The 27,334-nt window shown below is 39.9% G+C and overlaps 2 protein-coding genes across 3 annotated transcripts; one reads left to right on the forward strand and one right to left on the reverse strand.

The window, feature by feature from the left end:
• The first annotated feature begins 1,986 nt into the window (after positions 1–1,986).
• Positions 1,987–6,899, forward strand: LOC126797889 (aspartate aminotransferase, mitochondrial). Of its 2 annotated transcripts, XM_050524646.1 has the most exons (12): positions 1,987–2,053; positions 2,084–2,293; positions 2,743–2,828; positions 3,505–3,711; positions 3,902–4,007; positions 4,159–4,263; positions 4,345–4,517; positions 5,230–5,389; positions 6,134–6,229; positions 6,328–6,422; positions 6,499–6,585; positions 6,726–6,899. In XM_050524646.1, exons 2-11 carry the CDS (start codon positions 2,129–2,131, stop codon positions 6,569–6,571), a joined length of 1,266 nt encoding a protein of 421 aa, XP_050380603.1. In that variant the 5' UTR covers positions 1,987–2,053; positions 2,084–2,128; the 3' UTR covers positions 6,572–6,585; positions 6,726–6,899. The 2 variants fall into 2 exon arrangements, with proteins under 2 accessions (XP_050380603.1, XP_050380601.1); XM_050524644.1 differs by having other exon boundaries at positions 6,499–6,899.
• Positions 6,900–17,653: 10,754 nt separating this feature from the next.
• LOC126800867 (shaggy-related protein kinase eta) lies at positions 17,654–23,490 on the reverse strand. Its single transcript, XM_050528286.1, has 12 exons — positions 23,300–23,490; positions 21,585–21,677; positions 21,223–21,282; positions 20,872–21,144; positions 20,694–20,768; positions 20,544–20,600; positions 19,924–20,064; positions 19,786–19,836; positions 19,611–19,706; positions 19,198–19,281; positions 18,792–18,893; positions 17,654–18,109 (listed from the first exon to the last, which is right to left on the reverse strand). The coding sequence occupies exons 1-12, from the start codon at positions 23,429–23,431 to the stop codon at positions 18,014–18,016; spliced, it is 1,260 nt and encodes a 419-aa protein (XP_050384243.1). The 5' UTR covers positions 23,432–23,490; the 3' UTR covers positions 17,654–18,013.
• Between the last annotated feature and the right edge of the window lie 3,844 nt (positions 23,491–27,334).

Below are 27,334 nucleotides of genomic sequence, written 5' to 3' on the forward strand. Positions count from 1 at the left end.
CTTTGATACATGTGGTGACTTATTAAACTGTGTATATTTGCATTGTATGGAATTTGAGTATTTTATTTTATTTTATGATTTAGTAATACGGGCATAGAGCTTATGGTTTGTTTATAACTCAGTGCACCAATTTAATGGTGTATGGATTAGACATGCAAATAAGGATTAGCTGGTTGAGAGGATATGGGTTGGAGTAGCTTGGCAAATGAGCTTTTTTCTAATTGTAGTTTTTTGGTAAGCTCCAAGTGAGCATTACATTTACCATGTATTTACTTTTTGTATGTATTTAATGGTGATGTAATTCTCGGTTAGGTTGAGTTGTATATATCATACTCAGATTTTAATATTCAAGATAATTGTAAGATAAATATTATTTATTAAGAATTATTTTGGGTTTATCACATCTTAAATTTGAAATTTTATAATTCTAAATTTGAGGTTGTGACAGTAGTGGTTGTCAACAAGTAAAACAATCAGACGGACACACACACATATAACATAATATATTTTAATATATATGATTAATGTATATTTTAATATATATATATATATATATATAAGTTCAAAAAGGAAACAAATGTGTAAGAAAATAGATAAATTAAATTAGTAATTCTGAGTAGTGTAACAGCAGGGTGCTGTTTTTACTTCTGTTCATTTTCCTATTTTTGTGAGGACTTGTGAGAGTTGACTACTGTACAACTTACAAGTGTATTTACGTTTTGTTACCGTTTGAAAACTAAGTGTTTTGTTAAACTTGGATAAGATATTCAGCTGCCGTAACGTAATTTCATTTATTGAAGTTATATTAGATTGCTAGCATCCACAAATTCGAAATTTTACTGTTCTGAATTTAGGGATGTTACAGATAAACATAAAAATAAAAATGGGTTTATTTATTCAAGGGAAAATTTACTTATAATAAACTTGTAGATGTGGAACAACTCTTAAATCACCTTCTTTTTTTAAAAACAACTCTTAAATCTCCTTGCATTCGAATAGTGATATTAATGAACAAGGTTTAGCTCTAGTTCCATTCGAATTAGATTCTCTATTGTTAGTGTAAACAATATACTTGATTCGCGAATCTACTATCCAACTATGATCAGTCTATGAAGATGTGTAAGTTATCTTCTCTCATTTCTTGGAAGCACCTTTAACGACATGTATCATGAGAAGAATGTTGTTACCTACACCATTACACGTAAGACTTTACGTATTAGGTCGCGCCTTGCAATGTGTTTTCTAGTTCTACTCTTCTTGCATTACAAAGAAAAAACTTGTCGTTAAATAAATTAATTGTAAGGTTATAGCTAATGTTTATTGATATTTAAATATATTCTCACAAAGTTATCTCTACTTCTATAAAATGAGCAACAATGTATCACTAAATTACGAACTGACAGATTTATCAATCATTTCATCATTAATTTTTCACAAACAAATTTAGAGACGGTAATGTAAAAAGAAAATTAAATAAAATTAAGATAATTGTGGAAGAGAAACTTGGGTAGTGGATAGCGGGAAGTTATTATTTTTTTGTTGGTCAATATAGCGGGAAGTTATAATCAAAATTAATCTCTATGAAAATATTCACGGGTAAATGTTAGTCTTTATTAATGGTATCATAGTTCTTAAATAAACTACTTGTCTCTTCTTTAAAAAAGATATTGTAACCGGCGGATGCATGTTGTAGTAACGGGCTGCTGTGGCTTAAGCAAAGTTTCGAGTTCAAAACTTTATGGATGCAGCATCATGCGTTGGGAGAGTCAACCCCTCTACGGGACCGTCAAACACTCAAAATATATGACTTATAAAAGGGTACGATATGCCAAATTCTTTTAAAGAAAAAAAAGATATCGTTGAATTGTGGGTAAATTCCATAACCTCGAGAGAGTAACTAAATCACAGTAAATAATAAAGAAGTCGTGAAGAAAAGAAAAAGGAATATACAAGTGTCAGCACCTGAAAAAGCAGCAGTCTTGAAACGAACAACTTCACGCACTTCAAGGCCGTTGCGACCTACTTTTATATCGATCAATAAATTCCAGACTCCCTCCCTCTCTCTCTCTCTCTCTCTCTCTCTCTCTCTCTCTCTTTCAGCAGCTCTCTCAATTCTGAAACCAAGTCCATGGCGCTCTCCACCAAGCTCTTCCGCCGGAGCTCCACCGCAGTCCTCGGCGCGCGATCCATGTCGTGGTGGCGGAGTGTCCAACCAGCTCCCAAAGACCCCATCCTCGGCGTCACCGAAGCCTTCCTCGCCGATCCAAGTCCTCACAAAGTCAATGTTGGAGTCGTGAGTCACTCCTTTCTTTACTCCGAGTCAACTGAAACATCATCATTTCTTTCTCTCTGCCTTGCCTTCCTTTCCTGAATCCGTTTACAATATAGCAGTGATTTCATTTCTCTAATTCTTCCTTTAAAGCTCATCTTCCTCTTTGATTTGCTTGGATTTCTGGTTGATTAGAGGGGTATAAACGGAATTAAAATAATAATAATAATAATATTTTATTGTTTACATTCTTCCTTCATAATCATGATTAGGCATCAGGCTTGAAGAGAAGAGAAGGTCATTATCAGACGTCAAGCTTCTAGCTTTGTTGCCAAACTCTATTTATTATTAGTTTGGTTTATTTAAAGCTTTTTGTTTGAATAATAAATCAGCACCTGGAGTATGATTGAGGCCTTTTTTTGTTTGATTGTTAGATTAATTGTTGTTTTTTTTTCACGGTTTGGATTGTGAAGGGTGCCTACCGTGACGATAATGGGAAGCCGGTTGTTCTGGAATGTGTTAGAGAAGCAGAGGGGAAGATTGCCGGAAATTTGAACATGTATGTGATTGCAATTTAGAACTTCTCTACATTTTAGTTGCTAATTCTTTATAGAGTTTGCATTTCTCTTAGGCAGTGAGATTGAGAGAAATGCTCATAGTATTCTGCTACTGACCACTGTTGTAGTGGTCCCTTTAAGATTTACTTTGACTTTAGCCCACAAACATATTTTGATTCCTTTCTCATCTTGCCCACAAATTCTGAAATCCTGACATTGGTTCTATAATTTCCATGATTTGGATTCCTTAGCTTTATTCTCTGTCTCAATTGTAAAGTAAATTTTTTTTATTGTTCATTGGAAGATGGCAAGTAGTAACTTCCAAAGATTATAGTATAAAGGCCTTGCTTATAAGTATTTCAGTACTATCACTTGATAATATGGAAAATGTGTATATGCTGATCGCATCATGATCCTATTTGATTATCCAAATGCTGTTAGTCAGTACTTTGATTCAGATTGATATTTCATTTGTTCCATATGAAGTGGTCTGTTAGCAGGAGTAAATGAAATTATTTACCTTTAAGCTAATGCTAGTTTGTTAGTGGACACTTTAAATGATGAACTTCAAAAGAACAAATAAGTTTTTTACTCCGGGTACCAAATTTGCAATCTAGATGTTGTCTACTTTTTCGCTTCACTCTGATTTATAATTTACAACCTGCTTCTTCGGTTCAGGGAATATCTTCCTATGGGGGGCTGTGTGGACTTGGTGGAAGAAACATTGAAGCTGGCCTATGGAGAGACTTCTGAGTGCCTCAAAGCTAAAAGGATAGCAGCAGTGCAATCTCTATCTGGCACTGGTGCATGCCGTCTTTTTGCAGACTTTCAAAACCGTTTTCGCCCAGATTCTCATATCTACATTCCAGTGCCAACATGGTCCAAGTAAGCATTATTTGGAACTTCTTTTAGGCTTAAACATATACATATAAATATGTTATTATTATTAATTTTAGTTATCAAGATGTGGAATCTAGCATAGCTATTTCATAATATTATATCCATGTTATCACTAGCTACTTATATAACTGTTATCTGATGCACAAATGCTTCTGGAAAAAACATAAATCAACAGCCACCATAACATCTGGAGAGATGCCCATGTCCCTGAAAGAACTTACCATTACTATCATCCAGAGACCAAGGGATTGGACTTTGCAGGACTGATTGATGATGTAAAGGTATATGTCACATATTCCAATGTTCAAACTTTCGGTTGTTTTAATTGCTAGTGCTACATCTATCCTCATTGATATATTTTCATTTTAGATTTTTTCTATTTTCTGACACACCGTTTCTTTCTCTGTAAACTTGGCATGAATGTTTCTATAGAATGCTCCAAGTGGTTCATTCTTTCTACTTCATGCATGCGCTCACAATCCCACTGGAGTCGATCCTTCGGAGGAACAATGGAAAGAGATCTCGTACCAGATGAAGGTAGAGTTTCAAGCATATTGTGTTTATCACTTGGTCTATTGATTTTCACTACTTTTGATATAGATTTAATTTTTGATACAGAGTAAGGGTCATTTTGCCTTGTTTGACATGGCATATCAAGGGTTTGCTAGTGGTGACCCAGAGAAAGATGCAAAAGCCATCAGAATTTTTCTCGAGGATGATCATCTAATTGGAATTTCTCAATCTTATGCAAAAAATATGGGACTCTATGGCCAGAGAGTTGGATGCCTAAGGTAGTTATCTGTTTCTCATTTATAAAAAACGAATTCAATCTTAGTGAAAGTAACATCTACATTTCTTGTTGTTTCATCTGTCATCGTTATTATCAATGGCTAGACATTAACTGTGTTTTTCTACTATTTGTTAACAGGATGAGATAGAAGTAAGACTGTAATACACTATTTGATGTATGGTTTTGTGTACAGCCTGCACACATTTGCATTGAATTAAATCAATTTAAACTAGATTACTTAGTGTCAAACATCATTTGTGTGGTGTCAAACTGTTTATTTAATTTTGAAAGGAATCACTTATCTCTGCTTTTATTGAAAAGCTAAATACAAAAAGGTGACAACAAAATGATAAGGTAGAAATTTTTAGGCAAACACCCGAGATAGAGGCTAAACTACAGCTCCATTTTTATCTAATAATATAAAAGATGAAAGAATGATGTTATAAATGTCTTCTAAGGTTTCTGTATTTATTGTAAGCTGCACTAGGGTATGGGTTCAAGCAGCTCTACTTGGCGAATGTACTTCACATTTTCCCTTTAGAAGATTGAGGCTATTCTCAAGGATTAATACTTGTAGGATTAAAGCCATTATAAAATAATGTTCCTTTTCTTAGATTGCTTAACATTGCTTGTCACATCCCCTTTTTGTTGATGTTTAGACAGCATGAGATCTTTTGTATTTGTCAGCCTGATGCTGTTCTTTATCTCTGCAGCTTGCTTTGTGAGGATGAAAAACAAGCTGTAGCTGTAAAAAGTCAGTTGCAGCAAATTGCCAGACCCATGTATAGTAATCCACCTGTTCATGGACCCCTGATAGTGTCAACTATTCTTGGTGATCCAGACTTGAAGAATTTGTGGCTCCGAGAAGTTAAGGTAATTTGTAGTTCTCTCCTTTTAAATTTTTATCGTGGGGCGACTTATGGGATTACTAACCAAGTATGTAGTGAGAAAGTCCTCGTGGTGAGATAAAGTGAGAAAAAGGTGAAAGCGAATCCATATGATTTTGATGGTCAGGGATAAGTTTTAAGGATACTGTTGCTACTGCATGAAAAAGCTTGCCTCTGAGTTCTAACTTTCAGCTTCAGATGCCTTCAAGAATGAAGCTTGTGTTCTTTTCAGTTACTCTTTACTCTCTGTAGTAAAATTCTGCCACATAAACTAGTATTAGTATCATGGAATCAGCATCCAGAGATCCTGTCCATGATATATTAGCACCCAAGTGTTTCAAACCAGTACTAGCCAGGAGCCAGGATAATATATAGAGGTTTCCCAAGTTGCTTCCATGAGTTTCAGGGTTAAAACTTCACTTTGTAGAGCATTCCACTATTATATACTTTATATCTAGGTTACTAGCTCTGCTGGAAAACTGAAGACAATTGAATACATGCACAAAGACACAAAATTTGTCTTGATGTAATGGTTATTCCAACCAAGAGATGCATGCTGATTCTCTTGATAATCGTGTTATCTTTTGGACAATGAGGTGGTTTAAATATCTCTAGAATCCCAGCATACATAAGGGTATTCTTTTATTGTTCATAGATACTAAGGGAACAGGAACTTTTCAGTATGTCTTGATCATCTGATGCTTATTTCCTTTTCACTATTCTTCTCCAGGGCATGGCAGATCGCATTATCGGAATGCGAACTGCTCTACGTGAAAACCTTGAGAAGTTGGGATCACCCTTATCTTGGGAGCACGTAACAAATCAGGTATGGTTGATTGTTTATTCTCTCCTAGGTGTTAGATGTTTGGAGTTTTCATGTCTATGGCGTATTTTATGTACAATGTTTTCTGGTCTTGCAAACAGATTGGCATGTTTTGCTATAGTGGAATGACACCTGAACAGGTTGATCGTTTGACAAACGAATTTCATATATATATGACTCGCAATGGTCGAATCAGGTAACTGTCCGTCCTCCATTCCTCACTCTCGCTCTCCACTTACGAGTATTTCTCATGTTTGATGATTGACGTGCAGTATGGCGGGTGTTACTACGGGCAATGTTGGATATCTGGCAAAGGCCATACATGAAGTAACAAAATCTGCATAGAGATACAAGGCCAGGTTACATTCTCATTGAGCCTTAGAAATTGTACCAGATAGTGATATCGTTAGCTTAATCATGTTCTTGTTTGATATAAAGAGTGACACTCGAACCATCATGTAATGTGCTCTTAGAATTCTTCTCCAATTTTTGGATTCAGCTCGGGACTTGTCATCTTGGTTACAAACCAAGTCCTGGAATACAAGAACCACAGGCACAAATAGCGACATTTGTCCAAAATCATAAGCAGTGATTTTGCCTCCGGAAATAAAGGATTTTGTATACTTTGTAACATGGGAGATTTTGTACAATAAATAGCTGCAAATTGTTTGCATATGCTTGTCATTTGTCAACAACTGAACAGGTTCTGTGTTGTGTATGCGTGCCAAACCTGGTGATGGATTACCACCCGGTAAGTCCGGGAACTATGAGCACAAACTCTTTTACCGGTCTCACTGGAATTTTTGGAGATAAGTAGAGCATAGAACAGTTCGGGCTCATATTGGAAGTTAAACTAAACAGCAACGGCAACTAGGAATTAATTAAGATATTGTAGCAATTAGCAAGTAGGAACTGGTAACAGCTCGTGAAACCGGCAGCAGACGACTTGTTTTTATTGAAGTATATGGAGCATTCGCCGTCGTTTCTTGTTTTATCAAAGGTGGTCGTTTGGGCTCTTTAGTGTCATTTGGTTCCGACCTGCTGCATTAATTGTTGATCGTGCTCAGCTGCTTTCCCGGCTTGGTCTCTATCCCTTAAAGCACGGTTGTACACAGTAGATTAGATGTAGAGTTAGTTTATTATTCAATAGTCAATAGATGTAGGCAGCTAGTGCAGAGTTGTTGTATTCCTTTTTGCTATTTAGTCCAAGCTTTTCTCTTGTATTCATTCAACTGAAATAGATTGAAATTCAATCACCAAAAGTTCTTGTTCATATCATTCAAGATTTCCACAGTTGTGGAGCCGTGAGGAGCCATACTATCCATTATTGTAGCTAATCAAAGTCCAACGCTTTCCTTTCTTCCTCTGTCCATCTCCTTTTGTTTCCGTGTAAAATTTTGGCGCCAGTAGTATTATAGAACAAAACTGCTCTGACTTTTGAAACTTTGAAACCTCCGGATTTCAAGACAATTGAGTACAGTGTGGGTCTAGTCAGGTTCTTACAATCTTTGCAAGAGTGAGAACACGCTAAACGCAATCCCACACTCCCGGAAGGAGGATACCTAAAGCATGGATTAATACTGAAGCTGAATACATCTCGTTTCATTGTGGTACTCATCACTTGGGTCGATGAGTCAATCGTCTCAAGTTTCAACTTATGATTGTAGCAGCATTCTATACAAGAATCAGGAGCCAAGAAGCATTCTATACCCTGAATCCTATGTCACTGATATTGCCTTGCCTAATTTTTACACGCGTTGTGTAACAACCATCAGTTTCTCTTCGGCAACTGTTCTTATAATCCCAACTGCATCTACGTTTCCTCAAAGGATTCTGGCCGTTGGATCGTGGTTTCTCCCCCTATAAAAGGAGACTACCTCAAAGATGAAACACAACAAGTAGCCATGGTTTCGAATGTGTTGTTTCCTTTCTGGATTTTGAAGTCTCGCAAATGTCCTAAATTTTTTCCTTCAGATCCTGTCATGTTTTCATAGACTGATTTAGGCGTAAAAACATATCCTCATGCTAAACTTTCTTAAAATCCTCCGAATGGAGGGCGGCTGAGAACATTCCGGCTACGCTGGCTTGAAAGCAGGGTGTGTAGGAGGAATGCGAGCTCCTCTCAACCCTCTAGAAGCATAGTGCAGCCTACTTGATGCCAAGTTGGATTCCACTACACCACTTGTCTGTTGAGTTTTAGTGCGGCGAAAGAGGGGATAGTAAGGCCAATTTGCTTGATGGCGGTCATGCTTTCTCGCAGCTGGTAGCATCATGGAAATGGAAAAGAGAAGCCGGGCTGTCTTCCCGGGAGATATGGTATCGGAGCCCGGCAGGGGTGATTCCCATTTTTGTTTTTTGTTGTTGAATGTATCCCCGGCTGGTTCGGCCGGGCCGTAGGAATGAATAGTTTTTTTTTTCGTTTAACGTTGTGAACATTGTTGTACAAAATTACTGGGGTGGTTCACCCTTTGCCAATTAACCTGTATTTGGTTCATTTGGCAAGTAATCATATATTAAACTGGAACTAGGGTTGTCAATTTCGACACGACCCGATAACACGACTCAAACCCGCACGAAATAAAGCGGGTTGAACCCGCACGATTAAAAAGCGGGTCAACCCGCCATGACCCATTTAATAAACGGGTCAACGACGGATTAGCCCGCTAATACGAAATGAACCCGCATAACACGTTTAATAAAAGAGTCGAACTAAATTCTATATAAAATACGCGTACACAAGCTATTTAAAATGGTAATATATGTATATAAAGATTTAGTAAATTTTTTCTCATTTTTGAACTAGAATTTTGGGTAAAATAATGAATTTTTTTATTTGATTATTGTTTTAGTTAGTTATCTTATCTAAAACGACAAATATATTTATTAAATGGGTTAAACGGATTGGAAACGGGTAACCCGTTTAATAAATGGGTTGAGTTTGAGTTTAAATTTTTGACACAATTATTAAATGGGTTTACATTTTATAACACGCGAGACACCTTGACCCGACACGAACCCAACCCGACACGACCCATTGACAGCCCTAACCGAAACTGAACTAAGATGGAGAATATTATGGAGATATGCAATGCACACACGTCTGGAAATTCCTCACTACTTTACCAAGTTCGTAGGACAATTGGTACAAAGATAATCCGGAGATACACAAAATGGTGATTAATACGTAAAATTGGAAAAACTGTTGTAACACTGGGTGACCGCATGCCCTGGGGCCTACTTGGGGAATTAACATAGATGTTAAGCGTTCCACGGGTGCGCCAGCTTGCGCCTGGATGTATCCTAGAGATAGAACGTGGTTGGTCCAGCCTCCTCAATAATCTCCATGGGTCCTTCCCACTTGGGGTTTAATCCAACAGGTCGGGGCCTGACCTCTTTCATCACCCAATCATCAATCGCATGGGGCCGGGGGTGAATTTTCTTGTTATAGTGACGGGTGATACGTTGTTTGCCGTTAATATTCCATAGGTGGGCATTCTCTTGGCGTTCTTCAAGAAAGTCCATATTGAGCTGGAGGTCAACCGCGTTTGTGTTTGGGTCGTAGCCTTTGACCCGCTTGAAGGGACTTCAATCTCTACTAGGATTACAGGTTCGGTGCCAAAAGTCAAAAGAAAGGGAGACTGGCCTGTGGGGGTCGTGGGAGTCGTCCGGAGGGCACAAAGCACCTCTGGGAGTTTCTGAGCCCAAAGTCTGGTGGCCTCGTCGAGGCACTTTTTCAGGTTCCGCTTGATGAGCTTGTTGTCGGCTTCGACCTGACCATTGGTTTGAGGGTGAGACGGGGAAGCGTACAAAACGGTGGTGTCATTCCTGTGGGAAAACGCTATGAACTTATCGTTGTCGAACTGAGTGCCATTATCTTCAACAAAAGCCTCTGGAATACCAAACCGGCAGTATACCATAAAAAGCTTATCACCTGGTCCATGCTGATTTTAGCCATAGGTTCTGCCTCTATCCATTTAGTGTGGTAGTCTACCGCCACAATGACGTACCTGAATTGTCCCCGGACAACCGGAAATTCCCTAATTAAATCAAGCCCCCCACTATGAAAAAGGAACTGGAGATACAATTACCAAGAGTGATACAGATGGGCGATTGATGTAGCTGGTGTATTGGTGACATAGTACACATGCTCCGACTATGGCCTTAGAATCGGCGTCCATTGTGGGCCAGTAATATCCAGTCCGGAGAACTTTAAAAGTTAGTTCTTTGCCCCGGCGTGGTTTCCACACACTCCACTATGTAATTCGTTCAACATTTGTCGGCCCTGCTCTGGAGCCAAGCATTTGAGTTGCGGAAAGACTGACCGCACCGGTAAAGCTTACCGTCTCAGACCATGTAAAGGGTGGCCTTGTGCCTTAAGCGCTCCGCCTCGGTTTCATCGGCCGTTAATTCTCATGTTGTCAGGAATGTGACAAAAAGATCCATCCATGATGGCGGTGGAGCATGCTCAATGGCGAAAATCTCTGAATAGGGTCGGGAGATACTTGGATGTTCTAGAGTTTCCACATGGACCCCGAGCATTATCACGCCAGGCTCTGAGGTAGCTAGCCGGACGAGCGCATCCACTTTTGCATTCTTACCTCGGGTGATCTGTTTAATTTCAAAATGGTCGAACTTCCGCAGTAATGACCCAGCCATATTCTGGTATGAGATGAGTTGGGGTAGGTTGGATTGATAGCTTCCATCAACTTGGTTGACCACTGGTTGGGAGTCACTGAAAATCTGGACGTTGGTGGCTTCCAACTCTCGACATAACTGTATCCCGGCGATCAGGGCCTCATACTCGGCTGTGTTATTAGAGATCTCGAACTTGAATCGGAGACAATATGGGTATTCATTCCCCTCCGATTTGATGATGATCACACATGCACCACTGTAGTTCTTGTTTACCGAACCATCCACATATAGCTCCCAAACCGGCGCCGGTGCGGCTGCCTCAGTGGTGATCTTATTTGTTGCTCCCTCTGTGGGGATGAATTCGGCAATGAAATCGGTTGCGGCATGTCCTTCCAACGTTATCCGAGGCTTGAAATGAACGTCAAATTCCCCAAGCTCAACGACCCATTTTACTAATCGCCCGGAGGCCTCCGGCTTCTGAGCTACCTGGCGGAGTGCTTGGTTAGTCAATACATGGACAATATAGGCTTGGAAGTATTGTCGAAGTCGTCAGGCGGTGGTGATCAGTGCTAAGGCGAGATTCTCAATCTCGGGGTATATGGTCTCGGGGCCATTTAGACCTTTGCCGTTGTAATATACCGGGAGCTCCTTTATGTCTTCCCGTTTGACTAGGGCTGAGCTTATCATTGTCTGAGACACCGCCAAGTATAGAAATAGAACTTTCCCAGGAACCGGGGTTGACAACGCCTGGACTGACCTTAGATACTCCTTGATTAAGAGAAAAGCCGTCTCCTGCTCTGGGCCCCATGTAATATCTTTCTTATGCTAGGTCTGGAGCAATTGGAAGAATGGTGCGCACTTGTCTGTCATGCAGGAAATCAAGCGGGCGAGGGTCACCACTCGGAAGGCGAGGCATTGGACCTCGTTCCCGGTTGTTGGCGACTTCATGTCCATTATTGCTTGGACCTTCTCGGGGTTGGCCTCTATGCCTCTTTCGCTTACCATGAAGCCTAAAAGCTTTCCTCCAGTTATGCCCATCACACAATTGGTTGGATCGAACCTCATGCCATAGTGGAGGAGAATGAAGAAAATCTTGTCAAGGTTGGCAATATGCCTTTATGCTGTTTTGCTCTTGATGACCATGTCATCCACATAGACCTCCACAGTCTTGCCAATTTCATTCTCAAACATCCCGGCGACCGCCCTCTGATAAGTCACCTCAGAGTTCTTTAAGCCGAAAGGCATGACCTGATAGCAATACATACCTTTATCAGTCACAAATGCAATGTTCTCTTGGTGGTCCATATGCATCTTGATTTGGTTGTAACCCGAGTAAGCATCCAAGAAACTTAATAGCCCAAAATTGGCCGTCATATCCACCACCTGATCTATCCGGGGGAGTGGGAAGTTGTCAATTGGACATACATGATTCAAGTTATTGTAATCTACACACATCCGCTACAAGCCATTTGGCTTTTTGACCATTACCACGTTAAAGACCCACCTTAGGTAGTTGACCTCCCGGATGAATTCGATGTCCCAGAGTCACTTGACCTCGGCCTGAATTGCTTGATATATTTCCTAATCGATGGCCCAACGCTTCTGGTGCACCGACCTTGACCCCTGTAAGATGTTTAACTTGTTAGAAATGAAGTCAGTGGAGATTCTGGGCATGTCTGCATATGACCAAGCAAAGACATGTTGATGTTCCAGGAGGTATGCCACCAGTTGGTCCCAGAGATTTGGTCCTAAACCTGTTCCTATCTGAATCTTTTGGTCCGGATGGGTGTTCAATAGACTGATCCACTCGGTCTCTTCAACTGCTGAAGGATATGCTTTCGGGGGGTGCTTGGCAGCCTTCTTCTTTTGTACCTTAGAGGACTCTTGCTCTTCTGGGATCTCGTCATGTGGATCATCGATGGCCTCCACCGGAGCTACTGGTAGCATCGCATGCGGTCCCTGTCCGGCCGAGATGAGGTCGAGGTGGTTCTGGAGTGTATCGATCTCATCTCCTCGGATTGTTAGAATCTCACTCGGGGTTGGCACCTTTGGTATAAGTATGTTCCCGACGATTATGCACTGGAGTCCCCACAACACATGCCAGCCTAAGATGATGTTATATGAGGATGGACAGTCTATAATTAGGAACCGGGTGGTGATCCTGGCTTGTTTCGATCCCGAACCAAGCGATAAAGTCATACGGTCAAAAACTAGTGGTTGCACAACCTCTCCGGAGAAACTGACTAGCGGGTCATGGTTACTATAAAAGCTTCGCCTGATCCTGTTTAAGCTTGATATAACAGTCGGTGAACATCACACTCACCGTCACTCTGGTGTCCACCAATACCCTTCGGCACGAATAGTTGTCTATTTGTGTAGTTATCAACAATGGATCAGTATGGGAGGCGCGGATGGCTGCCTCCCTGCTGGAGAAGTGGATCATGTCCGAGGTGGGTGCGTCCTTAACACCCTGGCTGAGCTCGAAGAGCTCCAAGGTCTGTTGTCTTTTTACCGTCCTAAGGGGTGGTGGTCGGATCGCTCCACCACGCAGTGTTGCTATTTCTTTGTGGATTTTTATGGCGTTTACATTCATCGTCGGGGACTTGTATCGGTCTAATTTCCCAGCCTGAACCAGTTCCTCGATGGCAGACTTCAACGTATAGAAGACATCCGTGTCATGTCCCGAGTCATTGTGATAAGCATAGTACTTTCCCATGTTTCTCATTAGTCTCTTGTCATACCTTCGCCTGTGGGGCCTTGGCAGGAGATGTATGTGACGCTTGTATATATCGGCGTAGGACATGGTGAGGTTCGTGAAAACCTCGTTCTGGGGGCCCCTATTGTCTACCCCGCTGGGAGATTGCGACCTTGGGCGGGGTATAAGTCGGTATGACCTCGGCTTGCCTGGCGGTCTCGGCGTCTATCGCCCTACCCCGTCTCGGGTGTCTTGCTTGTTAGCCCCCTAGGGTTGGTCCAACCTGTCCCACGCGGACCGGCGACCTCCATCCCAAGCGTTGGTCTGCATGGAGGAGCCTGCTCCATTGGGGTTTCCATAAGTGTGGTACTCGGCCTCCGGCCACCGCATCGCCGTCTCTATCAGGTTATCATATGTTTTGGGAGGATTTTCATTGATCTTGTAGAGGAAATCTACCTGCTTGAGCGCTTGCCGGATTTCTGCCACGGCAAGAACGTAATCCAGATCATGGTGTCATGTCGTGGTGGTCTGCCATCGAGATACAAAGTCTCAGAGTTTCTCATCGTTCCTCCGCTTTACTCGGAACATAGAGCTGGTGTCATGGTGGGCATCGGCCTGCAAGATGAAATGGTTGAGGAATTTGCATGTTAGCTCCCCGAAGCTATCCACCGAGTTCGAGGGGAGACTAAGGAACCGGCCCAAGGCCTCATCAGTGAGCGTTTCCTAGAAGGCGTGGCATGACTGGGCATTCCTGTACCGCGTGCTAGCCAAGGCAGACTAGAAGTTCTCTAAATTGGTGACCTTGAGCGGTTTATCCCCTGACGGGCGTCGCTGTCCTTGCACTAACTGAGTGATTGGGTCGGCTCTGCCCCCATATCCCATGTGCAATGAGTGAGGTGTGCCTTTGGTCTCAATCTCATTGACCCTGGTGGTTAGCCGCTCCAAAGTATCGTTCATGCGTAGCAGGAGTTGAATATGAAGATCTTGCGTGGGCGGGCCCGCCGGGACCTCTGGGCCGTTCTGATCCATCTCAAGGTTTTCTGCGCCCAGGTCCACATATTGCGGCACCGGGGGAGGTTTGTCCAACAAAGCATTGATTACAAGCCTGGTGATCTGCACCGTCTTGTGCGGTTGCCCCGGACGCCGTGGGGACGTGAGCGTTTCTGTCGCGACCAACTCTCATGTATCTAGGGTATGGAACTGTTTTCGTGTCGTGTCCAGGGCCTTATCAGCATTTATGCAGCCTTCAAGAGCGGTTCGGAGGAACTGTTACTCGTTTTCGAGCACTGTCATGCGGGATAGGGCAGCACACGTAGCCTGGCACTCTAACTCCATCTCGGCTTGGAGCCTCGTGTAGGAGAGCCAATTCCAGCGCAGCTTAGGGGTCCATGAAAGGAACTTGGGACGACCCCCCCCCCCCCCCCCCCCCCGGCCGTAGTCTGTGAATTAGGGAACGGTCCCCCGGCTCCGAGCTACGGATCAGGGAACAGTCTTAGGAAAAGCGTCGTGTCTGCCTCCGGTGAAAGGACTGGCGGGGCGATTGTGGGTTCTCATTTTCATTCAAAGTTACCATTGGTTATCAAGCTGGAAGAGCCTTGCTGACGAGGGCCCTCATTCTAGCGCTAAATGTTACGGATGTTAAATTTGGGGGACCTAACCTCGTAGCCTTGTATTCTGATGTGTCAGTTCAGTGAGACCTGCACACAACACAAGTCAAAGTCAAAGGGCCAGCGGTGTGGGATAAGCTCGAGAGTTAAGAACTTAGGAATACGTTACCCCTTTCTGGTTGTTTAGGCAGCCTATTTATAGGTGCATTGGGAAATGTGCTTGGCTCTTCCTCCAATGTAGGAAGGTGCGCCAACACATAGCTTCAGTCATTTAGTGAGCCACCGTGAGTGGCGTTAATGGTGATCCCCATGCATGTAGTGAGGTCACCAGACCAGATTGCTCACCAGCTGCGCTTGCTAGAGTTCCGGCGGCCAGAATATGAGGAGATTAAGCCGGAGATTACCCCGTTCAGGGGGTGGTGTTAACAATTTTTATTCCATATCCCTTATATAACAAATGAGACTAAACGATATAAATGCCGGCTGCGAACTTGCAACAAAAGCAATTATACGCATTTTTTCAATCACTTGAGCTTATGCATTACGAACTTGGCGATGCTCTGTCTTGCTCCATTTGCAAGGACCTAGCTTCACACCAATTTCACCACTCCAATGCTCATCACAGAAGGTCACCAACAAATCTCTCCATGTCAACCACCTTTGTAAAACACATCAGTCTAATCTTGCTTCGCTATTAGCTCCCCTAAAGATGTTGGAAACTTCAATGGTCTAGAACTTGGTAACGCAGAGCATAACACAAGGATCACTGATGCACATTCGAGGCTGATATTACATCTATATAAGCAAATTTCCTTAATGTAGGAAAGGTAGCTGAGTAGTGCACTCACACATAATGATCAAACAAGGGTGTGCATTTCTTACCGGAAATGCGGTAGAGCACCGATTTAAACCGGATTGGACCGTACCGCTTTACGTGGATTGGATTAGGATTTTGAAAATACCAAACCGCTTATAAATGGATTGGATTAGAATTAGACATTTCTCAACTCAGATAAAACTAAACCGCACCGGTTTAAAATAAATAATTATTTTTATTATATATTTAACAATAACATAATATAGTAATACACCAATACTCTAATAGTAACAAAACCTTATCTCTAAGGCTCTAACCCGCAAGATTGCCAAGATCTATTCTAAATTGACTAAATTATCTCTTTTTACCGCTTCGTCTTTTTTTCTCTCTTTGGTTTTTATGTCAAAGTATATTTCAAGACTTAAGAGACATTATTATTCAAATATTTTGTGCCTTCAAAAATGTGGTTAGTATTTAAGTTTATAATTTCATTCAGAGACTTGTTGACTTTATTTATTTCAATTTGATATGTGGAAACAAATGGTTTATCTGAAACCGCACCGAAACTGCATCAGAAATGTGGTTTACCGAATAAATGGTTTAACTAAATCGAATGTTGGATCTGGTTTGAAAAATGATCAAACCGTTTAAAGTGGGTTGGATTAGGTTTTGCCTCCAACTTGCACCGCGCCATGCACACCCCTAGATCAAACCACTGTCAGAAATCTATGTTGTAGTATGTAGAAGGGTGGTGGATAAAAGCTTCATGAAAAACAACTCTCCAATCCCAAATACATAAGCAAATCTGCTCCAGATGAATCACGACTGAAGGATGGTTGAAATGACATTCTTTGATTTTTCTTTGATTGTCGGCAAGTTGTTCCGACCTTCACTAACCTTTGCAAGTTTATAAGCTGAGAATAACCTCCATCAGGATCCCTGAGTCGCTTCTGAGAACCTTTCTCAGTTATCTTTCCTTCGTGACGGAAAATTCCAGCGGACTTCACAAAACCTTTCAAGCCAATTCTTGATGCTTAAAGCTCCGTCTTCTAAACCATCTAAGGAAGAAGGTAGGTCACCATGCTGATTGATTTTGCATCAAAGGTGCTTACTTTAGTCAAATTGAAAATTTGCTATATATCTGGATCCTTGGTTTTTCTTTTGCAGATATCATTGCCGGGGACATCCTTGGATAAATCGATCATTTGGCCAGGTTAGGTCACATGATTTCGTCAAGCTGATCGCGCAAAAGAGAGTGCCTCTCTTTGGTATCGCGCAAAATATAATCTTACATGATACATTGACGGATTGACCTGTGGGCACCTTCTAGACTCCTCCCATCTACTGTAAGTTTTGGATCATGCATGCCTTAGGGTACAGATTCTCTAATACTACACAAGCGCTAAATACCTCGTGAACCTAGGAGTACCCTCTGGTTAGGTTTTGACATCATCTTTAATTAACTCCCACAGTAATGGTTCCCGGCGGAGAGCAAGACAGTTCAATCACTGTAGAAGAAAATTCCAGTACATTAATAACCTCCATGCCCAGCACAATATTACTCGGCAGTTAACTGAAATAAGCCTGAAGTATGGACTCAATAATCATCAATAGTATATGCAGCAGTAGGAAACAACACTAATTTGTTTTTTAAAGGACAGAAACAACACTAATAAAAAGAAAAAAGACAAGCCGCACTACTATTAACATCCTCCGGGTTCTGCAAAACTTTTACAGCCCCTACTAGTGTGATTCGAATAACATCACCTTCTCATACACTTAGCTTTCTGGAATCCTTACAATCAAAACGATATACAAATGCAGTAAGACAGTATGTTTAGGCTAAAATTGACATAGACAGGACCACTGATTTTCACGTTAAGCTGGAGAGACAGTATATGTATACATCTTCAAAGGGGGACAACAGCGGATTAGGCCAAAATTCTTAATTTATATAGACCACAAACACGCCCAATTTTGCTTTGCTCCATCAACTAGCAGAAGAAATGATTCCTTGTTTCATTACTTTACATTTAAGTACCTGCTGGGTGTGGTAATCCAAGACCCATCTGCTGCCGCATATGCTCTGGTATGAGCCTGCTGATCAGTTCGGGTGATGCTCCAATTAACTGCAATTCATATATTGGCAGGAAGGAATTAATTAACTAATCTAGGAGTAGAAAACATGAACACTGAGAGAAACAGCATAAAGCTCCTAAAACTTTTTGTGATTTATCTTCTGGATGGGAAGGAAAAAGGCCAGAGGAAAAATGTCATTTGTATGCTCATACATTAAGTGCTCTTTTAAAATTCTGATAACTTGAAGAACCTTCATATAACCAAATTCAAGCTTTAATTGGCAATGGTAACCATTTAACCTCCATCTTACTGAAAGTATTTTGATGTATATTAGTATTTCAGGACTAGATGTGATGGACATTATCTTCATGCACGTCCCATATCACATAATTCCTAAGCGCAGGGGATTATGAGACTTCCTAGAAGGGTAAATGAATTCCAGGTGCACAGGTATGTTTTTCCTAGAACACTATAGTGAATCAATTCCAGGTTCACAACTACTACTGTTCAAGTGCCAAAGCGCCCAAAACATCAAACCACCGTCATGTGTTTCGTCTTTGCATAATTACCCCAACCAGGTGACAAGAGTGAATATAACCCCCCCCCCCCACTATAACACTAGGAAAAATACCTGATGTGGTACAAAATGCAATTATGAAGCAACAGATACATCTGTTTTAAACTAACATGCTATATTTTTCATAATGTAATACAGATTAATCGAAGACTCACTTCTTGTTTGAAGTTGAAAAGTGGTGGCAAAGGCCGGCCATTTGGTAGGCGTGCATTAGGCACACGGAGTTCGTCGAAAAAAGGATGTGTGCATGCTTCGAGCTGTAAAAGGGCGCTAACCCAGTGAGAAAATTGTGTATGATGCATATCATGAAATAAAACTACTCAGAATAGACAAAGTAATTCAATCATCTACAATCAGCAGAGTGCAAAATTGCAGGCTTAGCACCAAAGGTGAAGATCCAATACAGAGGCAACTCTGCCTAGATCTTAATCAGACAGTCTATCATAAGGCATGGTGATGTCAAGGTCTTCAGAATGAAAATAAAAGATAACAAAAACAATTAAATAAATAAGTGAAAAATAGAGTAGCAGGAAGCAATCTGTGAATATAAGTCTTACTCACCGCAGTGCAGCGTAAACTTGGTGAATATTGAAGAAGCCGTGAAGCAAGGTCAATTGCTTCTGGTGGCATTCTTTTGTGGAAAACCTGAAGATATGAACACGTCCATAAACTTTAGGACTACCTCACAAAAAACAAACTTAGTGATTAAAGAACACAATTGACGCAACCACAATTAATACATTTAACAGTCAGCAGAGGGAAGAATGGAAAAAAATGAGATCAAGATTATGTATTCCAGAATCAATCCAACTTTTAGAAGTATCTTTCTGGCCCAGAACTCATACATTCCACACGCACATGCGCACAAGCAAAAATATAAAGATCTATTTCACCAAAGAATAAATAACATGAAAATATATAGTATATCAGGCTCCAAGAACCATCTGGTTTAAGGCCATAATTGACATGCATACCTTATGCCAAGGATGAGCTTTGACCTGAGGGAACCTGAAATCTGTGTAGTTTGGATTCATGCATCGAATTTCTTCTCTGGTTGGAGTACCAAGAACCTGCAAGAAGCCACCTAAACAGTAAGCACACAAATAAAATATTGTCCACTTTTACTTAACAGAGGAAGTGCGGCTTAACCTTGATAATCTCTACAAGTTGATCCACTGCATTCTCTCCTGGAAACAAGGGCTGTAGAGTTGAAATGATTTTCAATTGTTAACACATGAATATATTAACCCAACATTATGAAAATTAATGCCCAAAAAAGTTGTTAACCTGGCCTAGAAGGAGCTCAGCAAGAACACAACCAGCTGACCAGATGTCGATTGAAGTTGTATACTCAGTTGCACCAAAGATGAGCTCAGGAGCTCGATAGTAGCGAGAACATATGTAGGAAATGTTTGCTTCACCCTTGACCTAAATACAGAAATAAGATTGAAGGAGCTGAATATTTACGTGTAAATGTTTTCATAGCAACATACCAACCACAGTGGCAAGAAGCCTACAAATAAAATGCTAGAAGTCTATAACCCACCTTAGGTGGCAGCAGATATGGCAGTGCCACACCAATTTAACAAATTTTTTATTTGTGAATGATACTGCCATATCTGCTGCCACATAAGTGGTTCTACATGGTAAACCAAACATGGTTTACCTAGCAATACTTGTATTATGTATTACTATTTGTCCACAACTCCATGTGAAGGAATTATTTATGCATTGCCAGAATAATACTCAGTCCAGTACTACGATCTATTCAGCCAAATGTAATATCATGCATTATTGCTCGATCAGATATCATGAATACGACCATGTCATTATACAGTCAATGCTGTAAGAAATATTGTAAGGATCAAATTTAATCAATTAATAGAAATATAAAAAAGAAAGCATACCAATACTTTTGCACTTCCAAAATCGCAAATTTTAACCTGGTGGGTAAGGGGATCAACCTGCCGACATAGAAAAACCACATTTATAATCCAATTCATGGAGTGATGTAGAGTGCATGTAGAGTAAGAGAAATACAAATAGATAATGCATACCAAAAGGTTTTGAGGTTTCACATCTCTATGGCAAACCCCAGGAACAGCATGGATGTAAGCAAGGCCCCTAAAAATCTGAAATGGATGGTTTTCCCCGTTATATCAGAGCATAAACTGACAAATCCTAACAACATATAAACACAAACATATAAGCCAGCAAGCAAAAGATATTTCATACTTGATATGTATACAATTTCACATAGATGAGTGGCATCCTCTGGTTCATAGTACTATAGTGCTTCAGAACCCTGTACATAGTCTCGGGTACATATTCCATAACCAAATTCAGGAAAAGCTCATCTTTAGTCGTTGTAGAGAAGAAACAATGTTTCAGGGAAACAACATTTGGGTGATCCATCAAACGCATTAGCTGCAATTCTCGATTTTTATACCTCCTGTCCTGCAACACCTTCTTTATGGCCACTGTTTCTCCAGTTTCCAAGCATTTTGCCTGACATACATATATTAGAGACCACAACAGTGAAATGATAGCAAGAACAATTTGTCGACAATAAAGTAGTCTTTTCACCTGAAATACGATTCCAAATGATCCAGTACCTACAGCACGCTCTGCCATATAACTTATCGTCTGCAAAGAGCATCAGGAGCAATGCCCCAAAATACAATAAGATCAGGGAAACAAATAAGTCTTCCACAATTCAACAGGTCACAATCTTAGATCCAAATGTTAGCATCTCTTATGACCAAAAACAGATAAACCTAAATAAGCAATAGCTTCATGCAGAGTTCATCTTTTATAATTTCAAGTAATTTAAGATCATGAAGAGAAAAGAGCATCAATGATTCCGTGGTTTAAAGAGGATGAAAAGAGTTTGGTCAAAAACATAGCAATTGAATGTGGAGAATTAAGTAAGGGAATCCAGTACTAACCTGTTTGGGTTCACCATTTTTCCCACCAATGGTCGTGGAAATGATGTGACCAGTGACTGCATCATTTCCCTCGATAACAGGAGCCGACATTTCCTGCAATCCAGCAACAAGGGTATACATGAGAACAAACTGCAGGCTTGCATTTAAAAAGTAAGGATTGTCATTCTGGACCAAGAACACTGCCAGATATAATTCAAACCAGTTGGCCATTACAAGAACTCCACTCCATATTACGATAAAAATAATACAAAGCAAATAACAAATGTTGTTATCATACCAACTTTATCATCTATCCTTCTTCATCCGACACTTAACTATGCTGTATGGGTCTACAGTTCCCATCCAGAGACTATCTTAGATTTTTCATTTATAAATAATTATCATGTTGATGCACAATATGCAATCGTGAACTTATAAAGAAACACATCCGCATCTACACAATTTAAATTTTGGAAAATACATGCTTTTAGCCACTGTCCTACCAAAGCAATAAATTTATGTACAGAAAGAATGACAGGCTGAGCAAACAGACAATTAATATGACATACTACAAGCTATTGGGAATTTATAAAGCTCCAATCCCCATCTATACCATTGAAACTTGGGAAACTATATCCTCTAGCCTGAGTCCTACCAATGCACAAAATCTATATACGTCAAAACTGACAGGTTGAGAAGAAAACAGATGTTTACTGCAATGCTAATAACAAGCTTAATGTGTTAAAAAGAAACTTAAAAAGGAGTCTCAAACAACCCGACATAACTGCCACAAACCGATGAATATTCAGAGTGTGAGAACTAGGAAAAGGCAAAAGCACAAAGATTTCAAAAGATTTCCCAGTGAAAGCAAAACCAGAAGACTCTAATCTACAAGTAAGCATCACATGCTACGAAACTTGCACTCCAGAGAAAAAACTGTTGAAAATAATAAAAAATCATTAACCTCTTGAAGCAAACTAAAATACCTTGAAGAATAAGCCACCTAGAGGGCCAAAAAAGGAAGAAGAAGAAAGATCGCGAAAACTATTACGAAAAATGGAACATTGGAGAATATCAGCTTCCAAAGTAGTAACAAAAGAATCATTAAACCAAACTAACCTATACACTAAGCTATCTTTTTCAGTGGAATCTTAGCAGTATTCAGTAAGATTTGATCAAATTAATTATGTAACGCCCCGGCCTCACGCCTCTGCCATTTAAAACATCGACCTCAATCACTTTGTGGAGTATCAAAAGCTCCAACAAAGCGAAAATCGGAACAGACGAGCAACAATGAAGCAACTAAAACTCCAAGCTTTCGGCGGCTGGCGAATTTCGTTCAAGTTAAAGCAATCATTATCTGAAGTCAAGTAAAAACAAAAACTACAGACTGTCACACAATCCAGAAGCTTCCAAAATTTGCTCCCTGGAATTTTCCTAAATCTGAATGAACTAGTACTTGTAATTAACACATTAACTGCACAAACAAATGAGGAAACAAATTACAGAAAATAAAATAAAAAATACATATAAATTTTTAAACGTAAAATCTGGCCGGAGAGAGCTAAGACACACAGATCGGCTGCAATTAGAGACGAAATTGAAGATTTGGAGGCGGATCAAGAACGATCCGAGTACCTAAACGTACAGCACCTTCAATTCAATGGCGGCGAAGAGAAGGGAGCTAGGTTAAGGAGGTAGGTGGAGGTTGAGAAATGTGAGAGAGGGAGGAGTACCTTGTGGGAGTCCATATCGGAGGGGCGGCGAGTGACGTGGCTCAGAGGCTCATTGAGGTCAGGTTGTCGCTGTGGCTGTGACTCTGGTGGTGCTTCTTGATGATGCCTTGGCCCCAAACCCAAAGGCCCCATGTGAATGTGAGATTGAGATTAGAGCGAGAGAGAGATGCTGAGTCGCACACACACACACCCACTCTCTCTCTCTCTCTCTCTCTCTCTAATTTTTTCTTTAGTTTCCGTTTTTCACTTTATCCGAGAAAGTGAGAATGGATAAGAGTAAGAACCACGCGCCAATTAGTGGAGAGTGGTTACACGCTCCACTCAGGCAGTCGTATGGAAGATGATTTACCGTTGTTGATTCAAATTTTACAGTGTGGGGAAGTGGTTTGCATGCAGAGTTGAAAAAAAAAATTGAAGAGGGAAATGGCAACATATATGGTGATTGATTCAATAAGCAGAGATCAGAGAATGCCACAATAGTGATGTCTAGAGTCGGAAATCTTAGACCTAATCCCACCCTTATTACAATTTTCTAATGTGTACCATATTATTAACTTATAACACTCTTTGAGAATTTTAATAAGTAACGAGAAATGAGACATGTGACTATAGAATTATAAATGCATCTAGTGTTTGAAATCAAATGAAACAAGATAGAATCAACTAACAACATAGAATTTTGCCTCTAGTGAATACGGGCACTTTACCATTTAATTACGGTTCATGACCAAACGAGAGAATGGTTAATACTTAATACTTAAAGCATTTCCAATAAAAGAGTTGAAAGATTTTGTCAGGTTTGAATTTGAGATGTGAGATGGATTATGACTACGACAAATTTACACTCCAATAAAACTATCAAAATAAATCCATATTTTATTAATAATAATATGAGAGATTATAGGTTGATATGAAAATTGTGGGTATGAATGCAACTATGCAAGTGAGAATGAGAGAGAAAGCAATAAGAAATTGAATGACTAGAGTCAATTATTTTGTCAAATTTGACATTGTAGTTTGGAAGAGTTATCCATGTGGCAAATAACTTAGTTGTTGGAGTATAGTTGTTAGGAATCCATGTAGGATTTTACTGTATTGTTGGTAGTGGTTTCTCTACGCGAAGAAAATGAGTACTCATGGAAAGAGCATTGTGATTTGTGAAGGCATTTTGTTTCTATAAGAAACTCTGGTATACATCCCTCAGCCATTGGAATTCGGTTTCTTTTAGCTCTCATTTGTTAAAATGCTCTTACGAGTTACGAGAAGGACAATTGTTGTTGTAATTCTTGGACAATAAATCACAGTATACGTCCATTGAAACATGGTGAAAAGTGTATGCAAGTCTGAAAGAAAGTTCCAGTGTTCATTGCAGCTGTATAAAGTGGCAAATTTCTATTATTAACTCGATCTCCAGTATTTGATTAAATATCATGTCAGGACGAACCCAAGAGAAACAATAGAGCATGATTATAAAGCTACAGAATATGAGAATAGAGAAAGATGTTGAGGACGAGCTTCTGGACCTTGATTTCCCTCATTGGGTTCGCTAGCTTCATCTCCGAGGCCTGCATTTCATTACCGCAATGTGAATTAGAGTCGTGCTATTAGATGAGGCATGATAAACTGTGAAATCGATGAGGAGGTGAGAAGAGAATGACCATTGTTAGGGGTTTTGAGTTGTTGGGGAGGTGAGAGGCGGAGAGGCAAGAACCCAGATATGACCATTGCTAGGGTTTTGACGCCCAATGTTCTCCTAGGGACAAAATTACCCTATTTCTTCTTCCAAAAAATTAGTTACCGCCTAGTAACATTTGGTCAGCCGGCGTAGTCTTCAGTCTCTCTCTATCGTAATTTGATTTGTTACTAGTTCTAGTCTTTAAGTTGTATCTTGATTGGAAACAAACAAATGCAATGCTACACTAATTAGGACACCTACACCATCTTGCTTGAAAGTAGAATGAACCTAATCCACCCGTCATGCTCGCGGTCAGATCCTTCACTAGAAAACGAATTACAAAAAGAGCCGTCACGATTTACTTAACTCATCACATAGGCCTCATTATTTAGCCCGCGTAAGCCCGCAAACCAGATGGGCTTTTACCCGGCCCGTAAGAAATCTCGTCAAAACCCGTTTACATGAGTAGAGAGCCGAGTTTAGATTAGAGGTGTGAAACCTGGCCCGATCCATGAGCCTGGCCAGTCAAAAACCAGCAAGGCCCCGCCCGTAAAATCACATCAAATAATAAAAATATTATACATACATATTTTATTAGGATTAGAATAAAACTATCGCATTATGAAGCAACTATATGAAAGAAACTTCTCGGGATCGATCGACATCAGCCGATATGATCGGTATATATATTTTGTGATCATGTAAACATTTCATCCAATTCGTACCTCGTATAACCGTTGGAATTTCTGGTAAATCGAAAACAACACTAATATGTCATAAAGGAATACCCATTACCAAAATGCGAACACCGAAAATCGTTTGCATATCTGAAATCACATAATTTTTTTTACCTATCGTGCGTGGTCGCACTGAAAAAATCCATTTGGTAAAGCCCCGGTCAATGGGGTTTCAATATGTCAAAACGCCTTTTTTTAGTTAACCGTTGCCCGTTGGTACGAATAATCAAACCATGTCCAAAACGGACGAAATTTTTACGGGGTCCCTAAATATATATATCGATCACATCTACTGGTGTCGATCGACCATATTTCGATATGGAGTTGTCAATCGCCGAAGTGTCCACTAATGTATCATAACCTTTATATTAGGTTTATAATAAAACTATCGCATTATGAAGCGACTATATGAATGAAACTTCTCGGAATCGATCGACACCATCCGATGTGATCAGTATATATATCTAGTGACCATTTTAAAATTTCATCCAATTCGGATCTCGTTTGAATGTCGGAATTTCCATTAAACCAAAAAGAACACTAATATGCCATAAGGGGAGACATATTACCAAGATGCGAATGCGGAAGCTATTTACAGATTTGAAATCACCTAATTTTTTTGTCATCGATCGTGCGTGATCGCAATGAGGAAACCCATTTGGTAAAGCCCCGGTCATTGGGGTTTTATAATATGAAAACGCCTCTTTTTTTGTTGACCGTAGATATGGACGGTCAAACCATGTTCAAAAATGATGAAATTTTTACATGGTCCGTAAATATATATATCGATCATATTTATTGGTGTCGATCAACAATATTTCGAAACTAGAATTTATTTGTGACTTTTTTTAGAATATTTTATAATAATTCTTTTATTGTTTCAAACTCTTAAATTAGAGTATTATGTTTTTTTTTCTAATATAAGCCCGCAAGGCCCGGCTCGCAAAAACCTGCAAGACCCGCTTTAGCTTGACGAGATTGGATCTTCGTATTTATGAAAATATCCAGCCCGACCCGCCCGTCACTTATTTAAATGCACTAAGGCCCGACCCGTTGACGAGCCCTAACTCATCTCTACACACCCAATGAAATCACTTTGCCCTTCAAATTATTACAATTATTACTAATTTATACTCTAATAATTCAAACATGACTTATTAATTAAAACATATTTTTTTTACTTAAAAGTCCCTAATAGATTAAAACATTTTGTAAACAAATAAAATCATAGAAATAATTCAGACAATCGTAAAAATATTTGTTAATTATGTAAATAAAATAAATCATCCCATAAAATTTACATTTTCTCTTCCACTATACTCATTATGACCAATCTCTTTATGCAAAATAAACCTTATTTTTTTAAAATTTTTCTAAAAACAAATAATTTACATATGCACAACATGTGTGAGTGGCTAGTTTTTATAACCAAAATAACAGTGCAATAATAATAATAGTAAGTTCTTAAAATTAATTTTGTCATTAATGTGAGGGTATTATGAGTTCTTTAGGCTATCCAAACATAAGCAGAAAAATTATTGAAAATTGCAATTTCACATGGCCATAGAAAGAGCAAGAAATTTCTTTCATTTTATGAATCAAACTAGGCCTTAGAATTTTATA

The sequence above is a fragment of the Argentina anserina genome, chromosome 6, assembly GCF_933775445.1.
Source record: "Argentina anserina chromosome 6, drPotAnse1.1, whole genome shotgun sequence".
Lineage (NCBI taxonomy): Eukaryota > Viridiplantae > Streptophyta > Magnoliopsida > Rosales > Rosaceae > Argentina > Argentina anserina.